Source organism: Camelus ferus, chromosome 4 (genome assembly GCF_009834535.1).
Source record: "Camelus ferus isolate YT-003-E chromosome 4, BCGSAC_Cfer_1.0, whole genome shotgun sequence".
NCBI lineage: Eukaryota > Metazoa > Chordata > Mammalia > Artiodactyla > Camelidae > Camelus > Camelus ferus.
This window is the reverse complement of record NC_045699.1, coordinates 28,424,823-28,448,929: the sequence shown is the minus strand read 5'-3', so window position 1 is coordinate 28,448,929 and position 24,107 is coordinate 28,424,823. Positions and strand designations below refer to the sequence as shown.

The 24,107-nt window shown below is 38.1% G+C and overlaps 1 protein-coding gene across 5 annotated transcripts in view; it reads left to right on the top strand.

Annotated features, from left to right (window-relative positions):
• Positions 1-24,107, top strand: part of KDM4C (lysine demethylase 4C) — a 360,653-nt gene that overhangs the window by 40,969 nt on the left and 295,577 nt on the right. For all 5 annotated transcript variants that reach the window (XM_014552383.2, XM_032477696.1, XM_032477697.1 and 2 more), the window contains one exon: positions 21,462-21,622. In XM_014552383.2, coding sequence (XP_014407869.2) covers positions 21,479-21,622 — 144 coding nt within the window. In that variant the 5' untranslated portion in view covers positions 21,462-21,478. The remainder of the gene's footprint in view (positions 1-21,461; positions 21,623-24,107) is intronic.

The window sequence follows — 24,107 nt, the reverse complement described above, 5'->3', positions numbered from 1 at the left end:
TCCCTTCCTTTCAGGCATAGTGAGAAATTCAGACTCATCTTGAACTTTCCCTATCCCAAATTTTTAGAAGCCAAAATCTAGCTGCTTATTGATATTGAGGTGTTGCTCCCATACCCTCTTAGTGAACAAAGCTAGAGAACATGTGTATGTTCAGATATACTTACCCATACACAAACACACTCAACACACACTCAAAGAATTATGTAACAAATGTATACATATTGAACCATTCTTTCATTCATGGAATAGCCTTTTAGTCATGGTTTATTATTTTAATGTGCTTTTGGACTTGACTTGCTCACTTAAAAAAAAAAATTCGTATCAATATTATTTTTTGCAGGGGATGGTAATTAGGTTTATTTATTTATTTATTTTAATAGAAGTACTGGGGATTGAACCCCGGATCTCATGTTTGCTAAGCATGTGCTCTGCTGCTGAGCTATATGCTCCCCACCCCATCAATATTCTTAAATAAAATTGTTTTGCAGTTTTTGTGAGCCGATTGTCAAGTATTGTTACCCATTTTCAGCTTTCTTCTTAAGGGATTTTAAAGCTTATTATTTTTTTCCTTGTGCTTAGGAACAGCTTAAATGATATTGGATTATGTTTCTTAAAAATCAAGCATAATTCTGCGAAAGCCATCTGGGCTTGGTGCTGCAGATTTATTCTTAATTTAGTGGGCTTTGAGTGTGTGTGTGTGTGTGTATGTGTGTGTCGTAGCTGGAGGTAGGAGCAAAGAGGTCAGTTATATTTGGTCGACACTTAGCATGCAGTCAGTTCATTTTACTACTTGCTGTCTGACTTTAAGAAAGGAATTTCCATTTCTGAGCGTTATTTTCATCATTTCTTAAATGGGAATAATCACAGAAAACTTTTAAGACTGAAAATGAAGTAGTGTATGTAAAAAGCACAGTAAAGAACCAAGGAAATGCAAGGCTTTTTTTTTTTTAAGGCTCATATTAATAAGATGTTATTCAAAGTATTGTCAGTGAGGATAGCTCTCAGTATCGCGTTATTGAAGGAACTTGTGCAGATGGTCTGTGTCTCTAAAAAAGCAGGCAAATGGAGATGTTTGTTTTGCTGTTAACAACAAAGAAAAATTATGGGTCAAAGAAATGAAATGTGGCCCAGGTAGAGTTCATTTTAGTGAACATTAATCAGAGTTTGGCCTTATATTTATTAAAACCATATTCTATGATCAGTAAGAGCATTGGGTAACAGATTATGATTTTTCCTTTGTGTTTGTGTCATGATTTTCCTTTATACTTGTATCATGATTGTATTTGTGTTTATTATAATTTGGTTAAATATTTGAGATTATGAGGGACATTAAACTCATCTAACAGACATCGAAAATATTTTTAGATGTATTTGCATGTCAAGGAAGCTCTGTATTGGTATCAAGATTAAGAGAATAAATGATCGACAAACACCTGGGCAAGGTACTGTGCCAGACATTGCATATAGGGTGAAGATCTAGCAAATCTCTATCCCTCAAGTTTGGTCTGTTGGACAGGTAGTTACCAAAAAGTGTATAGATTGTCAAAATTCTTTAAGGTAGTGCTTCTTGCATTCATTAATAAATGAAAAAAGCAAGGACCATCAGAATATTGTGTCTGATGTTTTCTAACAGTTTTTTTCCAATATCGTTGATACTGTGTATGGCTTATGTGATTTGTGAATCTTTAGGAATTTAATTTCACAGTTTGCATACGAAATTGCACTTAAATATGTTCTCGAAATAGTTCAGATTTTGGGTGTAATTTTTATGTTCGAAACTAAGAAACTTACTCTAACGGACATGGTATTTGGTGGGTTCTGATAGGCCAATTAGTTTAGGTAATCTCAGATGTAAAAGTTATGGGGGGCTTCACCATAGGGCTGGTGGCGACTTATGTTCCACCCTGGGTATGGAGGCTCGGATAATCCGTGGGTGCCTAGGTGGCGCAGTCTGGAAGTCGGTAAGAGGTCGAGGGCAGGGGTAGTGGGGTTAGGGGGGTGGTAGTTAAGAAGCCACAGCAGGTGCTGTGGGTCCTGGGCATCCAGACCTGGGAGACTCAGGCAGCCCTTGTGGCTCCTCCTTCCCAGGCTCCCCAGGAACGACTATCCAAGCTCAGCAAGCTCTTCTTTGGAAATCACAAGTGAAATACAAGTTTTGGAGACTTGAAATTCCTTTCTTTGTTTTCTATGTCCCTTATCAGCCCTGCTGCATAATAATAGGGATTGCAAAAGTGCATCAGGTTTCTAAGTTCTTAGTCATAGGAGAAGAATCTTTTTTTTTCTGTTCAAGAAGAAATATTAGTTGGCATTGATTGCACAATTTTTTGGGTCTCTCTGGACCCAAATTTTAGTGTAATTTTCCTAAAAATTGAAATTAACAGAATTAAAAAATTTTTTTTCTTAACTCACATTTACTGAAAATTGTTCAGTTTCTCTTTTTAGCCCTTTTCATAAGAGTCACAAATCTTTCATAATCTGATAGGTTAAATTTGCATGTTTAAAAAATGATTTTTACATTGTTCATGACTTTTAAAGCATTTTTGTTCCACCATTAGGTGTTTTATTGATACACAGATTAGAGATGACTTTTGGCTTCAAATTAAAAATAGTAGGTTTGGAAGGAGGGTCCAAAAGTAGATACTGGTCATTTTAAATGAGGATTTTCTATTCTTAAAAAAATAAAATTAATGCTAAGGGTGATGCTTTTTCTGCCTTGTGATCATTGTCTGTCAGGTACTTTTCTACTAAAAGTAGTATTCATATTACTTTAGAATTTAAAATTTTACTTTCTTATAAAAGAGTATTTACCATTATGCCGGTGTTTATATTTACTTTTTCTTTGTCTTCTCTGTACCTGTGATAAATTGAATCATAAGATCTTACATGACACTTTTCCTGCATTAAATGTGGGAAATTGCTTTTATGAAATACTGTAAACTACTTTAATAAACAGATTTCTTCTTTTGAATTGCTGCTGTTTGTGAACCTTCCTGTTGCCATTTATTGATACATGTATGTCAAGGTTTCCCCCCTGATTAAGGGATTTTAGTCAGATGCATAGTTCTCATAGGTAGAAAAGATTTTTATTCTCGTATTCAAATAATTTTCTATACAAATTACCATTTGATGCTAAAATTATTGTTGATGTTGTAGTTGATGATTATTTAAAAGTTAGTTATTTTACCAAAGAAGCCACACTTACTTAATTGTTCATTTAATCTATAAATTTATAGGTAATTATAGTTGTGCTGTTTGTATAATAGAGTGAGACTAAGGGAGGAGACCTAAGCAAATTATTTTCTTTTTACGGGCTTGAATATAAATATATAACCCATCCTAGACTTTTCAATTAAAATAATGTCCCAGAATACAACTTAAAAACAGTTTAAAGCCCTGTGTTTGGGGTGTTCACTGGGCTTGCAGTTCTGTCTTGCTTTGGTACATTTAATATTAAAAAATATGAAATTGCCAGAATTAAAAACTGGGTGTGATTGTTTGCTTATTACAGACAGATTATTTATATTAGAGTAGTTTCAGCATAGAAGGAAAAAAAAAAGTCTTGGTTTAATTTAAAACACACACAGCAGGGTTTGAGAAGCATTGTTACTTTGACCCATGAACAATTTAAAATTATCTTTAAGTTTCATACATATGGGGATTTTAAATCTATCTTTTAATTTATAATTCAGAAATTTCTGTTTTAGTAAACATATATCCCACTATATCCCAAATAAATAAAAGCTCTTATTATTGGGTTCCTGAATAATTTTTGTAAGTATAAAGTAGTCCTGAGACCAAAAAGTTTGAGAACACTGCTCTGGGCTTCTAATTCCTCACTTACAGAATGCTTATCTTGTAGGGCTGGGGCTCTTGGGAGGATTAAATGAATTAATTTTCCTGTGTTAGCATTGTTATTGTGTGTTCCCTGTCTCCCATAGGAGGAGGGATTACTCACGTTTTTTGACTCCAGTCCCGTTTACCTAAGGCCCCCTTTCAAACTCATCTTTTCCTTATGCCTGTCCCCACAGTGGCCATCTATGGTCTTTTCCCCAGGAACTTCTATAGCATTTATGTATGTGTGTGTACCTTGAATTCGATTCTGAAGTACATACTGCCTGTATTGTCAACTTTGCTACGATTTCTGATTCTTCTGGATTTTCACTTTCTGTTGGAAGGAATTCCTGATCAATTGTCCAATCTTTGTTACTGTTGTTTTCCTTCTGATTTTGGTCCAGTTAGGCAGCTATCCTGGAAGAATTCTTTTTACCTTTGGCTTCTGCATCTAGAGCCAGGTGGAAGCAGATTTCAAGCACCTGAGCCTCCCTTTCCACTTACCTGACCTTTTAATTCTCCACAGCAGAATTTGAAATTATCTTTTCAAAGCTATGTGACATTGAATGAGTTTGTTAACCTCTTGGTGAATTTGATTAAGAACTTGGTTAAGTTCTTAAATGTTAGCTGCCTCTACTGTTAGTGGTCCAGAGTCTTGCTCTTTTGCTTGGACACATCTTTAGGGATTGCTGGAAGGAGTCTTAGGATGACTTTGTGGACTCCCTTCATTAACTTTTCTGTAGTGGGTATGGCTTTTTCAGTCTTAAGTGCCTGTGTTTTGCATTTTTGAGATTGCTTTCTTATCTTTACCTATCTAAGATAAGAAAGTTTCTTTTTCTTTCTTTCTTAGTGCCTTCAGGTCTTTGAAGTTAAATAATTTTATAAGGCAAATTCTTTGATTAATCTTATTTAGTTATAGGAACAGATTTATCACTTGAATGAATGAATGATTTAGGAGAGATAGAAAAAGTCTGATAATTTGTATGTTTTGGAGGAAAATGAAGGGACAAGTTATCTTAAAGGTCAAATTGAAGAATTTGAAATTAAAATGGTTTGCCAATTTAATTTCAAATTCCAATTGAATGGCTTCCAATTGGAAGTCATGTTTCTTAAGAGAATTGTTTGTTGAGAATGTTACATTTGGAATTTTCATCTATCTAGGTGGAGGTTGGGGGTCTTGTAGAGTTAAAAGGTTGGAAACCAGGAAAGTAAATAAGGACTTCAATTTGAATGAGTTAATTGACTTGATTTAAGCAGTTCCTTTCATCCCTCCACCCTCTCTTCCCTCTCTTACACAAAACACTGGGCTCACTAAGGACCTTAGAAATCATTTAGTTTATTGGTTCCCAGATTGAAAAAATAATTTGGACTGAAATAGGCTTGTCAACTTTTAATTTTCCAAAATAAAAATTATCAAACTTACTGTAACTCACTGTTACTGTTCAAAAGACACCAAAAAGCAGGATGAGCTTTCTCTAAGAGCAAAAAATTAAATTAAAAAAAAAATTTTCATTTTATGAAAAGTGAGAGCACTTTCATCCATGTTTTTCAGTGACCTGATGGAACGATTGCCCACCAGCATTTAGGAACAGTGAACTTGTTTAATGTCCTAAGTTTAAAGGTTCCCAAGACTTAACACTAACAAAGATGAAGTGCTTAGGTGAGGTCATGCTTCTGGATATTGATGGAGCCAGAGCTCAGCCCACTTCTGTGGCCATTATCTAGTCCAGTGGTTCTTAACTATTTTTGGGGTCATGTGTGATATGTTTTTGAGAATGATGGGAGCTATAGATCCTCCTCATCTTGGGAAAAAAACATTGGACAAGAACAACGTCAGAACTGAAAAGAGAACTACAGATGAGACCATGAAAACCTTATGCGAATACATTTGAATGTACAGTTTTCCAGAAAAAAATATAAATTCTAAAATAGATTCAAGAAGTTGTAGTAGTATACCATTTCAGAGAATTGATTCTGTAGTTATATGTCCTACCACGAAGAAAATACCAGATTCAGATGGTTTTGCAGGCTACTTCTTCAAAGTATTCAAAAAATACTTAATTGCAGCCCTCACAAACTCAAGTTTCCCCTTTTCAGGAACACTTCCCAACTCTTTTTTTTTTTTTTTTTTTTTTAGGCTAGCATGTCTTAATACCAGCACCAGACAAGGACAATGTGGATAAGGAAAATTACTAGACTCATTTATAAGATAGGATATGAAACCTTCAATATACTATTAGCAGAGAGAAGTCCACGGTGTGCAGTTGTGACAATTACATCATCCTCAGGTTGGGTGTATTCCAGAAATACAGGTTGGTTCAACATTAGAATGATATTTGCCTTAATAGTAGATAAGGGAGAAAACCCATCATAACAGATACAGAAAGAGCGTTTGATAAAATTCTTTTAAAAGCAAAACCAAGAACCCCTCAAAACTAAACAAAATACCTCCTAGAAAAAGGGATAGAACAGAACTCTTCTAACCTGTTAAAGGGTACCTGTACATAGTAAACATTATTCTGAAGAGTAAAGGTTAGAAGTATGCCCTTAATAATAAGACATTCCACGGTCACTTCTTCATAGCACTGAAATGTCCTAGCCAGGTCAGTAAGATGAGAAAGAGAAATAAAAGGAATAAGCATTGTGAAGGAAACAACAAAAAACTTCTCAGATAATTTTCACATAATAATCTAAATAGAATCATTATAATCTATAGACCAGTTTTTGGAAATGAGATTATTAGCAGGGTAGTAGATATGAGATCAGTTTAAAGGTTAATAACATTTTGTATACCCACAACAAAAGACAAAATACCTTGCTTAAAAAAATACACTGAAATGAGAAATGTTCTACTTAAAACAATTAAATATTCTATTTAAATGTTTAATGTTAAAGTTGGTTTTTTGTTTTTGTTTTTGTTTTTGTTTTAAGTAGAGGCACTGGGATTGAACCCAGGACCTTGTACACACTAAGCACACCCTCTACCACTGAATTATACCCTCCTCCCTGTTTAAATGTTTATGTGGTAAAACAAAATGACTGTATTCTTAAAAAATGACAGTGCTATTGAAGAGAAATGAAGGCTTTGGAAATATTCCAGTTTAAAAAAATACTAGAGACATGACAGCTACATGCAATACCTAATTCTAGACTGAATTCCCAACTGGAGGGGAAAAAATGCTGCAAGAAATATTACTGGGTCACTTGACAAAATTGGAACACAGAAATTCAATACAGTATTATATCTATGTTAAACTTACTGGATTTGAAAACTCTAATGTCTCTGTAGAAGGAGATCTCAGTTCTTAGGAAACACACAAAAATTTTTAGAGGGAAAGGGCCATGATGTATACAACTTACTCTCAAATGGTTTGGGGGGAAAAATTATATATATATATATATATATATATATATATATATATATATATATATATATATATATAAATAAATAAAGTGTGAGTGTGTGAGAAAGAGAGAGAACACAAACTGTTAAACAAAGAGGGTAAAAAACTAAATAGAATCTCAGTTAAGTGTATACAGGGCTTTTCTGTGTGTGTGTGTGTGTGTGTGTATGTGTGTATGTGTGGTTTTTGTTTTGTTTTTCTATTCCTACAACTTTCCTGTAAATTTGAAATTATTTCTGAAGCAAAGGTTAAAGAAATACTGTTTACAGTAACATCAAGTATGAGAAATAAACCCACACAGCTTTGTGTTTTTTTTTAACCCTAAGTTAACCTCCCTTATTGATTTGACTTTCTCCCAAAGCAGGGATGGAGGGCTTGGCAGCATGGAAGAGATAAGGGAAATGACTATGTTTAGCTATAAGGCAGGACTTTGACAAATTGTGACCTTATGTTATTTTTGTGCCTGTATTATAAAGTCACAGAGTGGTTCTTTCCATTAGTTACTGAGTATTTTTTAATTTTGGTTAAAGATGTAAACCAGAAAGAAAAATACATCTATTTTATTTCTGCTTAAAACTTATGCATGCATTTGCTTTTCTTTTATTGTAAGGCAAAGACTTTTCTTTGAGCAAAGGTTAGAATTTTACACTTCCTCTCTCGCACAAACAATACACTCAAAATACAGCATGTACCACTTTCAGTTTCTGTTTTTTTTTTTTCAAGTAGAGTGAGAGTTAAGGCACTTGAAGTAATATGTGCCAGAATCCTTCTAGATTTTACAAATCCATTTACCCCCCTAATCTTTTGCTGTTGCACTTCCCACACTTCATCGAACATCCTTTTTTCTTTCTTTTTTTCAAACCACCTCATCTTTACTGGATCTTTCCAAAAGATTCAACTTAAATTTTGTAGAAACAATAACATTGTTGTATTCACACTTCATCTACTTGTATAATATTTAATCATATCACATAATGGCACAGTTTGCATAAACTGGATTGGAAATAAGCACTGTTGATTGCTAAGCATGCATTTCAACTGGTACTTAGATATAATAGGTGTCAGCCTACTCATGTCACCTATGTTGTGGGCAGCAGTGGTGTTTTTCAGAGATATTGTGTAGTATCTGGTAAACTGGTTAAGAAAAGGCTGTTGAGAGCTTCTCCTATAGTAGGCCGGGAAGAGCAGATAGCTGCAGGTGGCTGGCTACTTTGTTAAATCGCTCAATTAGTAATTGTACTCAATACTACAAAATGACTTTTGAGTAATTAGAGCTAATTTTATTAAAATACACAAGGAACTGATTATTGGAAGGGATTACTGGCAAAAGGCAAATAGACAGGAATAAAACCTTTATTTGATTTACATCTGGTATTTGTATACCAGGTTTCTTTCCCACTTGCCATTGTTACTTTATTGATAATTTTGTCAGTCCTGATTCAATTACAGATAATGGACACCTCCCTGGTTAACTTAAGCAGAAAGAGATTTGATATTGTAGTTGCTGAAGGTTGGAAAACAGGTTCTTGTCTGGGTCCCCAGGGACCTATCTCCTGGGATGTCTCTCAGAACACCACTGCTAGTGGGACTGGCAAGGGAAACACAGATATCAACACAACATTGTAAAATGACTATACTTCAACAACAAAATAATTAAGAAAAAAAGAAAAAATAGAATAGGATGGCATGATCAGTTTTGTGTTTAGAAAGTTTCTGTCTTTCTGTAGCTGTATAGAAGAGAATTAAGGGTAGCAGCACCCCACAACCCACTAACCCCTCTTCCCTCATTCTGCACAATAAACGACAGCATTGGTGCCAAGAAAAACAAGAGAATTGAGAGCTGTCTTGGGTAAATCACCAAAGACCCTTGGAGTAGTTTAGGATAGTTACATTGGGAATGGAGATTAGAGAATGGATATGAAAGATGTTCAGGAAGTGGAATAGACAACGGTTGACATCCACGCAGAAGTGGAGAGCGAAGGAGGGCTCAGGTTGCCTCCTAGGATTCTGACGTTTGCAGTGGAGGGCAGAGCTTGTGTAGGAGATTTCTCTCCCTTCTCCCTTCCCTCTTCGCTTTAAAGATTGGATCCCGCTGTTCTAAAGGCTCTCGTGGTGGTCTGTGCTTCCCTTTGTTGTAGCACCTGGCCTGTGGTATTATAACCACCTGTGTACGTATTCCTCTTACACCTGTAAGCTCTTTAAGGATTAACACTGGTCAGTGTCAGCCACAAAAAGACAAACAAGACTGGATGGATTGAGTGAACCAGGATTGAGACTATGGGATAGAGGGGCAGATTTTGGAGGGAAGATTCCTCTTTATCCCTATTAAGTTTTAGATTCAGTTTTGTCTCTGTCGGGTGTGAGGATCATGTCTAAATGGCTATGCCCAGTAGGCACTGAGATTTACTGGAGTTAGATTCAGGAGTGAGAGGTCCTTGTTGTGTATTTCTGAGGTATTGGTAAGGACGGTTGAAGCCAATGTGGATGAAATCTCCCATAGTGTCTGTGCCTGGTGTAGAGGGAAGACAACCACAGAAAGAACCTTGCAGTATATCAATAGTGAACGGTTTGGCCGAGAAAGAGCATGGAAAGGTGTTCCAGAGAGTGGAGTGACCATAAGAGAGTGAGTAGGGGATGGTGTGTGTCCCACCATTTGCAGAAGCTGTGGCAGGAGAGGACTTGACCAGTTTTAAAGGCTGCCGAGAGGTTAGTAAGAGGACTAAAAACATTTTGGATAAAGTAATTGGAAAGTCACTAGTAACCTTTTCCAGAATGATTTCAGTGCACTAGTGGGTGGAGATGTCAGTTGCAGTGGGACTGAAGATTGAATAGATGAAGTGCACAAAATGAGTGTAGGCTATTCTCTGTTGGGGTTTGTGAAAGTTGGAGAAGGAAGGCTGAAGGCTGTAGCTGGGGTCTGTGCAGGAGGGACATGGTGTATAGGGAGCCTTTAAAAATTATCTGGGAGAAATTTGAGCATGTTTGTAGGCAGTGGGGAAGAAGCTAATGGAAGCAATTTAATTTGAATAATTTGTTGTTGTTGTTGTTTGTTTTTAAAGCCATCACCTGTGCTTATTGTAGCCTGACAATGTGCTAAACTGTTGTATTTAGCAACTTTTTGAATCCCCATCACAGTACTGTAGGAGAGGTAGTGTTATCCCATTTGACTGATGGGGAAAAGGACCTATTCAAGTAATTTTCCTGGTATCATGCAGCTGTTAAGTGGGAGGCATATAGATGGGATCAGAATCCAGTTCTGTCTGGCTATAAAATCTTGGCTCTAAGGTCTGGTCTTGCCTCTTTACTTTGTTGCCTCTTAAGACAGTGACAATTTGAAAGATAGGTACAAAATGATTTAGTTCAACTCCCCTTGTGATGGTAATTTTGTATAAAATGCCATTCTGTTTGGTTGAGATTCCCACTGTGATGTCAGTTTAGTTGAATTGCTAGAAAGCAGAGCAGTTTTGTTACAGTAACCTTTTGTTTAGTTTAGTGCTTCAACCTAAGGATTTGGGCATGGCCTAATTAATCAACATGGTTACTAGTCATTTTATTACTGATGCATGGAAACTTTACCCCAAGGGAAATGGGTAGTAGGCTTTTTAACAATTAGGTAGTTATTATGTTGCACAGGCTATAAGTGAATAGAAGTGTGCCTTCTTCCCACCCCCATCCCTTTTCTAATAATTTCCTACTTAGTATAGAATCTGATTGGTGATAAAGGACCTCTAACATTCAGCCATTGAACTTTGTTAAGCTGAAAGTAATAGGGCAGACAGAAAAAGTCTGAGTATTGAATCCAAAAAGTTCAGTGCTCTAATTTATATCTTTTAAATGAGAATTTTTCTAAGACATTTTCTGGTTTATAATAGCAGAGTGTAGATATGTATATACATATAAACATAAAGCTTCTTTGTTTCAGTTGTGCTATTTCTCTTTTAATCATATTTTTTTTCCTTGCATCATTCTACTGATTTTCTATGCAAATATCTGGTGGCCAGTAATTGATGCATATAGTTTTAACTCATATGTATCATGTCTTTTACATCCTGTAACAGTCCCCCGTTCCTATTCCTGCTGCATTCCTGCACCGCCCCCCACCCCAGCCAGCCTTGTGGTGGTCTTTAATTTGTTCCACTAACACTTGTATTTTCTGACAACTCTTAGTTAGATTTAATGTCTTGTTTTAGATTCAGTTTGCTTTTTTAGGTAAGTGCAATTAATAGATGATGTTACATTTTTTCCATTGCTTCATATTGTGTGAACTTATTCCACTGATAGTGGGTGGACCTGATCCCTCCATTATAAGGCTTCCTACTAACTTGTCACCTTATGATTATAGTATTTGTTGATGATATTTCCCTAAATTCTTTATTTTATTAGGGATTATTTAAAAAGTGATGATAATATTCTGTTTTTTTCTTTGTTTGTTTGTTTTGTTTTTTTCTTCTGCTTTTAGTAGTTGGAGTTTTTCTGTTAAGAGATTTCTGCCATCAATTCTTTGCTTGCATTATGCAGGAGTGAGAAAATTTTCTATTGTAGGTTCTTCGGTTTAATAATTAAATTGACATAAGACAAATTAACAAGAGAAAAACAATTTTGAAAAATATTAAATTAAATTTCAGATGTACAGGAGCCCTGAAGATATGAGACCCAAGGGCAAGTTGGGCAACTGAGGCTTTTATGCTGTTCAGAGCTAAGGAATGGGATAGGGGCCTGAGGCTTTAAAGGGAAGGAGGGTAATTCACTGGACAATAAGAAGAGCAGATGTTTGGTAACTGGATGTTTGCTGTGCCATGGCTGTGTCTTTCAGATAAAAAGTTATCTCTGGTAATAGCTCTTTCTGGCCCACGTCCCCTATCTAAATTCTTCAGGTAGTTAGGGGATAGATAAAATTTTTTCCTGAGTCTGCTGGGTCTTGATTGCCTTCAGCTCAAAATAATTCACATGCCAAAGTGACATATTTTGAGGTCACAGGTTCTCCCACTTACCTAAAATATCATTTGTTCAAGAAAGACAGGATAAGGGCTTGGTTTCATTTATTTATTTATAAATCTTTGAAGTGGTATGTTGATGTATTCCAATGGTGATTGACCCCCCCCTTTTTTTTTAAAGGAGTATTATAGACTTACAGATTTTAAAACATTTTATAGTATATTTATTTCACTGTAGACTCATGGTTTCTTACTTTATTTAGTTGGTTATAGACCATTATTATCATTTATTTTGATGCATACTTTCCCCCAAATTTAACCAGTGGAAGCCCCTTAATGTTGGGTTTTATGTCCTTTTGACATTTCCCCCTCACTTTTTTTTTTTTTTTAGTATTTCCTTACTTTCTAGTACAAGATGGAAGTTCCAGGCCTTCCTTGTACTTTTTCTTCCCCTGCTCTGGACTCAGACTTTTAAGCAAGACGCTCTGTTTCCTTTTAGTGGAGAATGGTAGTATTTAGTAACCCAAGATTTGAGAACTCATTGTTACTGGATGTTACTGCTCCCAAAGCCTTGTGGGCAGAGCTTAGGAATTACCTGTATATATACATGTACATGTGCGTATACATGTATGTGCATACACAAACGCATATACACAATACACCATGAGCTGACACCATACCTCCAGATTCCAGTCTGGTACCTTAAGTTAACCCTAGTTTCTGCCCTCTTTTTATTTGTGGACTTCTGTCTGTAACAGTGAGAATCTTTTTTTTTTTTTTTCTCACTTTTAAAATTTTTTATTTTTTATTTTTTTATTGAAGTGTAGTTGATTTACGATGTTAGTTACAGGTGTACAGCAAAGCTATTGTTATGTGTATATAAATGTATATATATTCAGATTCTTTTCCATTATAACTTTCTACAAGAAATTGAATATAGCTCCCTGTGCTATACGATAGGTCCTTGCTGTTTATCTGTTTTATACATGGGAATGTGTATCTGACAGTGAGAATCTTGGCTCCCGTTATCAGTCAGTATGTATCTGTGTTCCCACTGCTGCTGCTGTGCTACCACGGATGTCCTCTTCGTCTCAGTCAGGCTCTAGCACACCACGTGGGGCCACCATGGCTATCTTCTACCTCCCAAAGTGCTTCTGTGTCCTTTTGACCTGACTCCCATTAGTTATTTTTAGACTTTTTATTTTGAGAAAAATTCAGATTTACAAAAATCTTGCCAAAAGACAAAGTTGTTCCCAATATCTGTCATCTAGATTTCCCAAATGTTAAAGTTGTTCTGTGCTCATCATCTTCTCCCTCTCACTCTTTCTGTTACTCTTAGTATGTGTATATGCATGTTTACACATACTGTTTCCTGAACCACTTGAAAGTTACTTGTAATATCCCTTTACCTATAAATACATTATCAGATATTTCCTAAAACCAAGGACGTTCTCTAACAATAGTGTAGTTATCAAGATGAGGAAATTAATCTTGACACAGTACTCTTATCATGTAAGGTACCAATCTTACTCAAATGTCATCATTTGTCCTACAAATATTATTTGTAATAGAAGAGGAACTTTTTTGTTTGTTTTTTGGTTCAGGATCTGAGGAGCACATATTATATTAGTCTTTTAATCTGAAATTGTTTTTCATTCTTTGTCTTTCATGACCTTGACATTTTTGAGGAATACAAACCACTTATTTTTAAGAATGTCACTTAATTTGGCCTTTTCTTATGTTTCCTCGTGATTAGATTTAGGTTATATACATTTTTGGCAAGAATGGCCACATAAGTGATGTTGTGTCCTTCTCAGTACATCATATCAGAAGGCACGTGATATCTAATCTTCCCTATTCTGATGTTAGTTTTGAAGTGATATCTGCTCTCATTGTTCTTCAATAGCTTTCTTGTTTTCTGGAGTAACATGTTCCAGTCACGTCTTGTACATTTCTTGCCTCAGACCTGGAACCAGCCTTTTTCCCCAAAGATTTCTGGTTTTCTTAATGGAGGTATGGTATTTAGAGACCACAATTTGTGTGCAATAAGTAGTCTTGTCATTGTTTCTGTGCCTTTTTCAGCAGGTGGTGCTAGAAAATACACATTATTTTAAGAAAAAAAATCATGAATTCATATTGATATTTCAGATTCTAATGAAAGATTTTTTTAATGTAATTAAAGGACTTTATATTGGTGTCACTGTCTTGTAATGGCAATTTTGATCCCTAATTACATTAACATTATTACTTATTTGCTCTTGTAGTATATGTGTAATGGCTTAAGAAAATCCTGAATACCAGTATTACTATTAAGAATCTGACAACTAAATGTAATTTAATATATTTTAAAAATAATTCTGTATCCTAAAATGTATCCTGTTAAGTTTTGCAGCATACATACTGTGATTCAAAGTTCCTTAAGCGATTCTTTTCCTTGTTTGCTTATGCCGCTGGCTTACTATACAGTTAAGTTAATTTGTTTTTCAGTTTTTAGGGCCTGCCTTTTTTCTTTTTAATTTTGTTTTTAAACTATTTAAACCATTTGTATGATTGCGGAGTTAAAATAATATGTAAAATTATATTCACAGAAGTTTTGCTTCCTTCCCTGTCTCCTCTTTTCCCATTTTTATTGGTTTTGGGCTTAATTCCTATAAAAAAAGTAGATGTTATAAACTCTGCTCTGCACATTGCTTTTTAAATTTGACAATATAGTTTGGAAATCACTCTAAATCTTTTTTTCTTTTTAACATTTTTTTATTGAGTAATAGTCATTTTACAATGTTGTATCAAATTCCAGTGTAGAGCACAATTTTTCAGTTATACATGAACATACATATATTCAATGTCACATTTTTTTTTCACTGTGAGGGTACCACAAGACCTTATATGTATTTCCCTGTGCTATACAGTATAATCTTGTTTATCTATTCTACATTTTGAAATCCTAGTCTGTCCCTTCCCACTGCCCCCCCACCGCCCCCTTGGCAACCACAAGTTTGTGTTCTATGTCTGTGAGTCTGTTTCTGTTTTGTATTTATGTCTGTTTGTTTGTTTGTTTTAGATTCCATGGATGAGTGATCTCATATGGTATTTTTCTTTCTCTTTCTGGCTTACTTCACTTAGAATGACATTCTCCGGGAGCATCCATGTTGCTGCAAATGCCGTTATGTTGTCGGTTCACTCTAAATCTTTACTTGAGATCTTCCTCATTTCTTTTAGGTTCCCTGTCCTCTGTTTAAAGTATCACACTGATTCATCTAGGCCCTTACTGATGGAATCTTAGGGTAAAAGAGGAAGGAAATTACAGATGTAATTAAAATTTGACTCATCTTATTTGAATAATGGATGCAAGGCTGGAGTAGGCACACGTAAACTAGATGTTATGTGTATAATTTCATGCTGGACATAAGGTGCAGATTTGCAACTAGAAGCAATTACCCTGTGAGCATTTCACGTCTGGAGAATTACTTCTCCTGCTTCATTGATGTCCAGGCCTAGATACAGTTTGACCTAGGGAAGGAGTGTCACTGGGTAGAGCCAAGAGTGGATCCTTAGGGTAATTTGGCTGGTTTCTATACCCTCTTCTGCATACTTATCCTGAGGACATGAGAGCCTGAGTGCTCCAGTGTCTGCTAATCTTGCCAGATCTTTGGTGAACAAGAGAAGGGAAGCCTTGCTCAGTTTGCCTAATAAGATGACTTCTATCTACCAAGGGTATAAAAATGGTGTGATCAAAATTGTGAGTTGTCCAGTATAGCCTGATGGAGAGAATTTATGTATTTACTTGGATTACTTCTCAGGAACCTTATACTGGGACCCAGCCTAGAATCTGCAATAAGAGAAACTTTTGCACAACTTCACTTGTTATTGGGGCTCTTCTGTCTTAGGAACCATCTCCCTGAGTTCATTTTTCTATACCTACTCCTGGTCTTTGCAGGCTGGAGGGGCAGGATGGAGTGGTGATCTGAATGGGATCAAAAGAATTAAAGAAAAGCTGCCTGGGCCCCTAGGAGGGGAATGAGGCCTAGCTCACGTGAAAAGTGATCAATAGTCTAAGGGCTTTTCTTTGCTATCTTGTTTTCTAAGTTAGGGCCCCAGGCCTTTGGGGTCCTGAGATGACAGGAAAGGACAGCCTTTAAAGCCAGATGCTCTTGTTGTGGATCAGTACCTGGATAAGAATGCTAATGGCTGATGTGGAGTTTTCATTCCCTTTTGCCTCAAATCTAGAACCAATTGAGAAAGACAGTGTCAGATGGAAGGTCAGAGTATTATGAGCTTTATTTACTCTTGATAAAGCTAGGGTTGGAGAATGTCACCCTCTCTACTTCTTTCCTTCTAGTCCAGTGTTTGATGCCCATCTTAGTATGCTATGGCTGCTGTAACAAATTACCACAGTATTAGATGGGTTAAAATGAGAGGAATTTATTCACTCATAGTTCTGCAGACTAGAAGGACAAAATCAAGGTATCATAAGGGCCATGCATTCTCTAAAGGATCTGGGAAGAATCTGTTCTGTGCCCTTCTCTTGGCCTCTTGTGCTTAGTGGCATCCCTTTGCAGCTGCACAACTCCGATTTGCCTTCATCTTTACATGGTGTTCTTCCCTGCGGGTCTGTCTCCTTCCCTTTTATAAGGAGACATCAGTCATATTGGGCTAGGGTCCACCCTAATCTGCATATGGCCTCATCTTAACTTGATTATATCTGCAAAGACCCAGTTTCCAGATCAGGTCACATTCACAGGTGTTAGGGATTAGTTCTGACATGTCTTAGGGGACACAATGCAACCCATAATAATACCTGACCAAGGCTGCCTGCAAAGCAGAAGCATACTTGATTCCCTGCAAGACCAGGCTGGGGGTGCTGCAGTGGTGGAACTGAAAGGCCAGATTTGAGCTGCCTCGGGTTCTGCCTCCAGAGAACCTCACAGAAACTGCAGTAGAGCAGGGTAGTAGCACCTGCTCTGTCCAGGCCTCATCTGCTCAATTTCTTTTTAAAATTTCATTGTGGGAAAGGAGAAGTAAGTGAGGACTGGAAAGGATGGCCTCCAGGGTTTGAGCAAGTCCTCACGAGGAATCTGGGGAGGCTGGAGTAGAGTTCTCTTCAAATCCCAGCTGGCACAGCTGGGAATTGTCCCTCAGTTCATTTTCTTTCTAGCCTGATGCATTGTCTGCTTACCTGGTGAGTGCTGTATCTCCCAGGGGGCTGTGCTTTATAGTAGGTCCTGAAGTGTTCTTGTCAGTGTAGACCAATTCTGTGGCAGGCATTTTCTAAGAAACTAATACCCCCCATGGTGACAGCCATCAGCTTTTACTCTTCTCAAAGAAATTGTTTAAACAACGGACACAGGTCAGAAATATTGGTGTATACAAGGAAAGCAATAGGGATATAGATTGACATTTAGCAGGAAAGCATTAGCCTCAGTTTCTTCTTCTTTTATTACCAAATAAAGTTATATTATGAGAATAAGAACAGTAGATGTTTTCCCTTCATGGCAAGGTAAAATTTTTCAGGAGGGAGGCTTGGGCAAGTTATGTAGGTATGAATTAGTGCTAGACTATTCTTCACTTAATGAAAAAGATCTTTATTTCGCTCATTAAACATTTTCTTAGGATACTATACTTAGGTTTAGGTGGTCTCGAAAACACTGAAAGCCAGCTCTGTAGATGCAAAATAACGTTACCATCGCACATATTGTTGTCACTCACTTTGGGGACTTAGTCTCTAAAGAGGTATAGTGTTAAAAAAAAGTTGCATCACCTTCAGCAGAAAATCACAGAGATGTTTCTTGCAAAATCCAATAGTCTTTCTCTGCCTAGGAAACATTATTGCAAGAGCATTTTAAACCTACTTTTCTGTTTGGCTCAGAAAAATAAAGGTAACAGAGAAAGGGGGCTGGGAATTTGATCCTATGATTAGGATCAGCAGCATAATTAATATTATAATGATAAATGTGGATTAGGAAAAACTCAAGGAACAGAAAATTTACGAACTAACTTTTAAGGGTAAAGCACATATGTAGGCAGCCCCAGAATGAAATGGAAATGGTTATAAATGTCTGAAAATAATCAATATCACTAGTAATCAAAGAAATGAAACTTTGATTTTTCAAACACCAGATTTTTTTGCCTGTCATATTGGCAGAGATTTGGGTGCTGGGATTAACATTAAATTTTTAGATACTTTAATCTTTTAAATTTTATAGATTGAAAAGATATAAATATAAGCTAAATAGGCCTTTAGTGTATGATTTGTAGGTAGAACTAGTTTTGTGTAAGCAAGGGAGTAGTGACGTTAGAGGCAAAGTTTATTTCACAGACCAGTTAGCAAACTAGGTCAAGGGTGGAGGTTTCATTCTGATTGTTACTAATTTGCTGTGTATCTTAAGTCTCATTGCTGCAGTTTCTTGTGAGAGGCACTGTTCTGTTTTTTAGACTAAAAATCTTTACTCGTGTTTTTCATTTCTATGAAAAAAATTTCTTCAGAACAGATCTATAATCTGATGACTTCTCACAGACCCCACTGGTCCAAAACACTCATTTTATTTTGCCTGGATTGGTGTAAATTGCTTCCATGCATCCAAACTTGTCCTTTTTTGATATGCTAGAATGGTAAGCCTGCTCACTTCTCTGCTTAAAATCCTCCAAAAGAGTTACCTTGGAAAGCAGTGTCATTTCCTTGCTCGGAAACCCATGTTAGAGTATCTGGAAAAGGATGAATGAGACAGGGAAGGAGCTCAAGGTTACTTCCCATCTCACTTAGAGTAAACACCAAACCATTTTTCTCCCCCATTTCCTTCTCACCATTCTCTCCTTGCTTACCTAGGCCAGCCACACTCACTTCTTTGCTCTTCTTTGAGGGGCCCAAGAGGCTCCTTGCTGCTGCCCCAGCCTAAAATGCTCTTCTTCAGTGTGGAGACTGTGTGGTTTACTCCCTCCTTCAGGGCTCTGAAAGGCTTCCCTTGCTCACCCCGTGTGAAGCAGCTACCCCACCTCTTTGCCCCCTGTGCCTGGTTTACTTCTTCATAGCCTTGTTACTTATTTATCGTCCGTTTCACTCTGCTGCTGTTGGGGTTGCGTCCATTCCTTTCTGAATGCCCACCCAGCAGTCAGGCATTCAGTAACTAGTTGTTGAATGACTGGCTGAACTTCCACTTTCTTCTTCAGTGACTTCTGAAGCCCTTTGCCTAGAGAAATAGGCAGGCCACCCTTTTCTTCACCCATGGGAAAGTAAGGCTGCCTCTCGTGTACCATATGCCTCTATAGAGGTGTTCTGGGGGATTTCTTCCCCTTTCTCACGGTTCAGGTTTTTATATTCTCTTACTTTTTACCAGTCAAGCAAATCAGTCTGTTTTCTAACTGTTCTGCTTTTCGGGCCAGTGCTTTCCTTTTTCCTGCATTTGGTATCATTTAATGTAAATACTTTAAAAACACTTTGGCATTTGTTCCTTCATTCAGTTAGCAAATAGTCATTGCAGCTGATATTATGAGCCAGGCTGGGTACCAGACTGGATACCAGGGCTTGAAGAGATGGAGAGCCTGCCTTTCCCTTGAGGAGCTTGGAGTTCAGTGTATGGTCACAGGTGCCATCTGGACAGGCAGCTGATGTAAGAAGAATGCAAAGAGGGAGGTCCACACACACAGGGTGGCTCACTAGACCTGCCCCGGAGGACTAGGAATCTCGTCACGGGCAGGAGTTTGCCAGGTGAGGAAACAGGTAAAGGTTGCTCCAGTAGGAGGGAATTATTTGGGCAAAGATACAGAGAGCTGTGCTTGTTTAGAGAAGGATACAGATCAGTGAGTATTATTGGAGTATAAAGTATAATGCAGGCGGTGGTGGACAAGGCCATGATAGTTGTTGTGAGGGTCTGATCTGGAAGGGTTATGTGTGGCCTGTGTAGGGCTGAGGCTTTCATCCTGCGGCCCACAGATTGGGGCCTGTACATCTGAAGAGAGGTGGGTGCTGAGGTGGCCTGGAAAGTTTTTCCTTTTGCATGCCCACTCCCTGAGGCAGGGAGAATACAGAATATTTTCTGCCATGTATTAGTGTATCTCCATGCAGATTATCTTCTCCTTTAGATTATGAATTCCTGAAGGGTGGCAGGGTTTAATTTTGATATACCTCATTTTCCTTGCATGTACTTTGTGAGATAGACACTCATTTAAACCTTCAATCTGTCGCCCTGATCTCTTTTAAACTCTTATGATCCCCTTGGATGTTTTCCCCTTTGTCTGCTCCACCCCTCACTTCCCAACTTCTCTTTTTGTTGGGCAAATGAAGTTTATTATAAGAAAAACAAGACAAGGAAAGCTTGGTTCTGAGGATTTGTTGTTTGAGCTGTTGGATGCCAGGCAGTTACTGTATCTGAAAGTGGGGTGGGAGCGAGCCTCCTTCCTGAGGTAAGCATGCCAGTGCTCCTTATGTGTCTGGTGCACAGTAGGTGTTCATTGGATGTTTGGGGGAGTAATCATCCTGTTCACTGACAGCAGGATTTGTTCATGTTTTTGCAGCGCTACTGCTGCCTACTTTTCTACTTTGATACCCTGTAATTGTTTCTTTCTAAGCTCCAGGCAAACTAACCTCCTGTGTCCAGCCCTGCAATACTTCCAAGTAGTTCCACTGCCTAAAATGCTCTTTCATTTGGCAAACTTCTGCATCCTCTCATAAGTATTAACTCTGCCCCTTTCTGGGGAAGTCTTTCCTGGATAACTCAGGTGGATTCAGTTACTCCTTCCTGTGTATAGTTTTGTATTGAAGTTTGTTCAGCCTCCAGACAGTGATCTTACCCCTTTCTGCATCTCCAGTCCTTTAGCCTGGTATCTGGTGGTTTTGCTTTCCTGTGCATGTCATGCTGAGCAGAAGTACACCTGAGTAACCTCTGTGCTGGGGAGGTGGAACACTGTCCCTTCTCTGCTCAGCCTGCACCAGGCCTTTACACAGGTGCATGTGTGAGAGCGTCTGTTTCAGTATTGGTTCATAGGAACCACATTCTGTAAACTTGCAAAATTAGAAATTCATTCTTTCTAGGAAGGATGTTGAGGAGGAGAGCAATATAATTAGGTCAGTGATTTAAAACCAGGAACAGGAGCTTGGGAGGAGGAGTAGCTAGAGGCAGTTTTTCTCTTCAGGAGTCCAGGCAGAAATGAGGGAGCCTCCCTAACAGGGTGATGGAAGGGGACGGTAAGTAAGTAAAAGAGTTTTTGCTGGGAAAGCTTACCTGCTATTTGGGAGAAATGACCACTAACCTTACCACACAATAACTCGGTGCTGATAACCACATCGTCTTCTCTGCAGAGGCTGCCCCAGCCATCATGGAGGTGGCCGAAGTGGAGAGTCCACTTAACCCCAGCTGTAAGATCATGACCTTCAGACCGTCCATGGAGGAATTCCGGGAGTTCAACAAATACCTCGCGTACATGGAGTCTAAAGGGGCCCATCGAGCAGGTCTTGCAAAGGTGATTATCCTCAGCTTGTTTAAACCAGAAAATGGTCACTTGACCTTTTAATTATACTCTTGGTTATCTTGATGTGGGAACTTGTTTCCTCCAAAGGAAGACACTTGCAAAACCTTTGTTCTTGTTAATCCATGTGGAACGTTTGACTTCTTCAAAGAATAATTAATCTTATTCTTCTTTCAACTGTTTATACTAAGTTATGTTCTAGAGCTTTAAAACCCAAACCCAAACCAAAAGTACGAGTGGCTCCTAAAAACCAGAGATGTACGTATTGGTTTCAGAGGTGTGAGAGGGTTCACAGCTCTTACCATTTGTTCAGAGTGCAGTTACTAATCTGAAGCTTCGCTACTACTCCTCTCACACACCCCCACCCCCGCTTCCTTCCTTTTCTCCCTTTTTTTCCTCTCTCTCTCTTTTAAAAAATAAAAGATTTATTGAGACATAATTCACATACCATACAATTCACCCACTTAAAGTGTGCAATTCAGTGTTTTTAGGCCCATTCACAGAGTTGTGCAGCCATCACCACTGCTTAATTCCAGAACATTTTCTTTACCCCCAAAATAAACTGTACCCATTAGGAGTCATTCTCTGTTCCCTGCTGTTGCTCCCCAACTCTAGGCAACCACCAGTCTCCTTTTTTTCTGTAGATTTGCCTATTCTGTTTTCTTTTTAGCTATTTGTTCTTCAGGTGTGGAGAGTGCAAACTACATACCAGGCATTATGCCAGGTGCTGAGTGTGTGTGTGTGGGAGGAGGTGAGGGGACAGAACAAAGTTCCTGCCCCCCTTGGAACTTATATTCTAATGGAAGCATCTTAGGATGGTGAGATAAGGACATTTAAGCAGAGATCCAAAGGATATGAAGAAACCAGTCTTTTCAAGATGTGGGGACAGAATAGCAAGTCCAGAGTCCTGGAGGCTGACCTGATCTTCATGTACGGGAGAAAAAGGAGGGTAGTTAGTGGAGTTGGGGCTCAGTGAGCAGGGGAGGAGGGTGGAAAGTAAGATGAGAGCCCTGGAAGGGTCTGGGTCTTAAGGGGCTTGTCCAGCCATAATAAGGCATCAGGTGTTTTATTCAAATTACTGTGGGAAGCATTGACAGGCATGAAGTAGAGGAGAGGAGGACATAGTGGCTGCTTGTTTGTTCATTGTTTTCATGACATTTTAAAAAGATCACACTGGCTTCTACATGAAGAATGAATTTGAAGGGGAGGCAGAGCAGAAGCAGGGAGCCCTGGCAGGGGTAGTTGTGATGTGCTCAGGGGCACAGGGATGGTCACTAAGGCGCCAAGGACTGCACTGCAGGCCCCAAAGTTAGAGCTGTGGAAGAGAGATTGTCTACCTCATCTTTTGACCTCAAGCTGAGATTGGTGTGTCTTTCTATAATGGAAATACATTTCAATTTAAAAATTTCCTCAGAAGAATAGATTTTATTACATTTGTTTCATTTTTTTTTTATTGTTCCAAATGTTGGGTTTATGATCTGGGTTTCTGTAGACTTGTCATCATCACCCTTTAAATTCCTGAGCCCCAGCAGAACCTGCTCTCCTGTGGCTCATCTTGGGTTCTCCTTGGAACCCCCATCTCCATGGAAGGTCCAGTAACATTGAGAGCAGACAGTAGCTGCGGAGAGAACTTCCAGAACTGCAGGCGTCAGTGCTAAGGTCCTCCTCTTGCCTCTGGGTGCAGCTGCTTGTAACCGGCATCTCTCCCCTGAAGTCTGTCATTTTGTTATGTATAGTTCAAGTCACTTCTAGAAAAGGTTTAAAATTTGGAGTTTATTAGGGATGGGCGAGAGAGAGAAAAGGCAGACAGAGAAAATGAAGAGAATGTAAAGGTTTCCAGTGAATCTCTCAGATGAGCTACCCTTAGTTCAACCTCTCCATTAGATTAGCTCTTAAAGGTCTCATTTTTGGAATCTCAACACTTCTGGATTATCTTTGAGGAGGAAAAAAATTATTCTTTAGTTGAAGACAATGACATTTCAGAATCATATGATGCACTAAAATTTTGACCATAAACTTATAATGAAGCAATTAGCAAGACTTGGGGCTTTATTTGAGCAGAGGGAAGTTGGGGTGACTATCCTCTTCTCTGGGCTCTGAATGCAGCCCTTTGTCCTGTTCTCCCACTTTTGTTTCTTGAAAACATATATCTTACTGTGCTCCACTGAGATTAGTGAATGTCCTGTGGTTGGGGCCACGTTTAGTAACTTTAGAAGAGGAAGTGGCAGTTACCCTCACAAGGGAGCTGCGGGCACACAGAGGCCACCTGTGCGGCTGTCGGCGTCTCTGACAGAATAAGTTAATGAGACCTACAATTAGTCTTCTGAACGTTGAACAAGACACACCTGAGACTGTTTTTTTTTGTTTAAAGTGAGACTCATTGACAAATCTGGAGATACTCATTTATTCAACCTCATGGAAATTTCCTTTTATTTGTACTAGGAATACAGTACTATTTATACTCCTGAACTATTTCTTT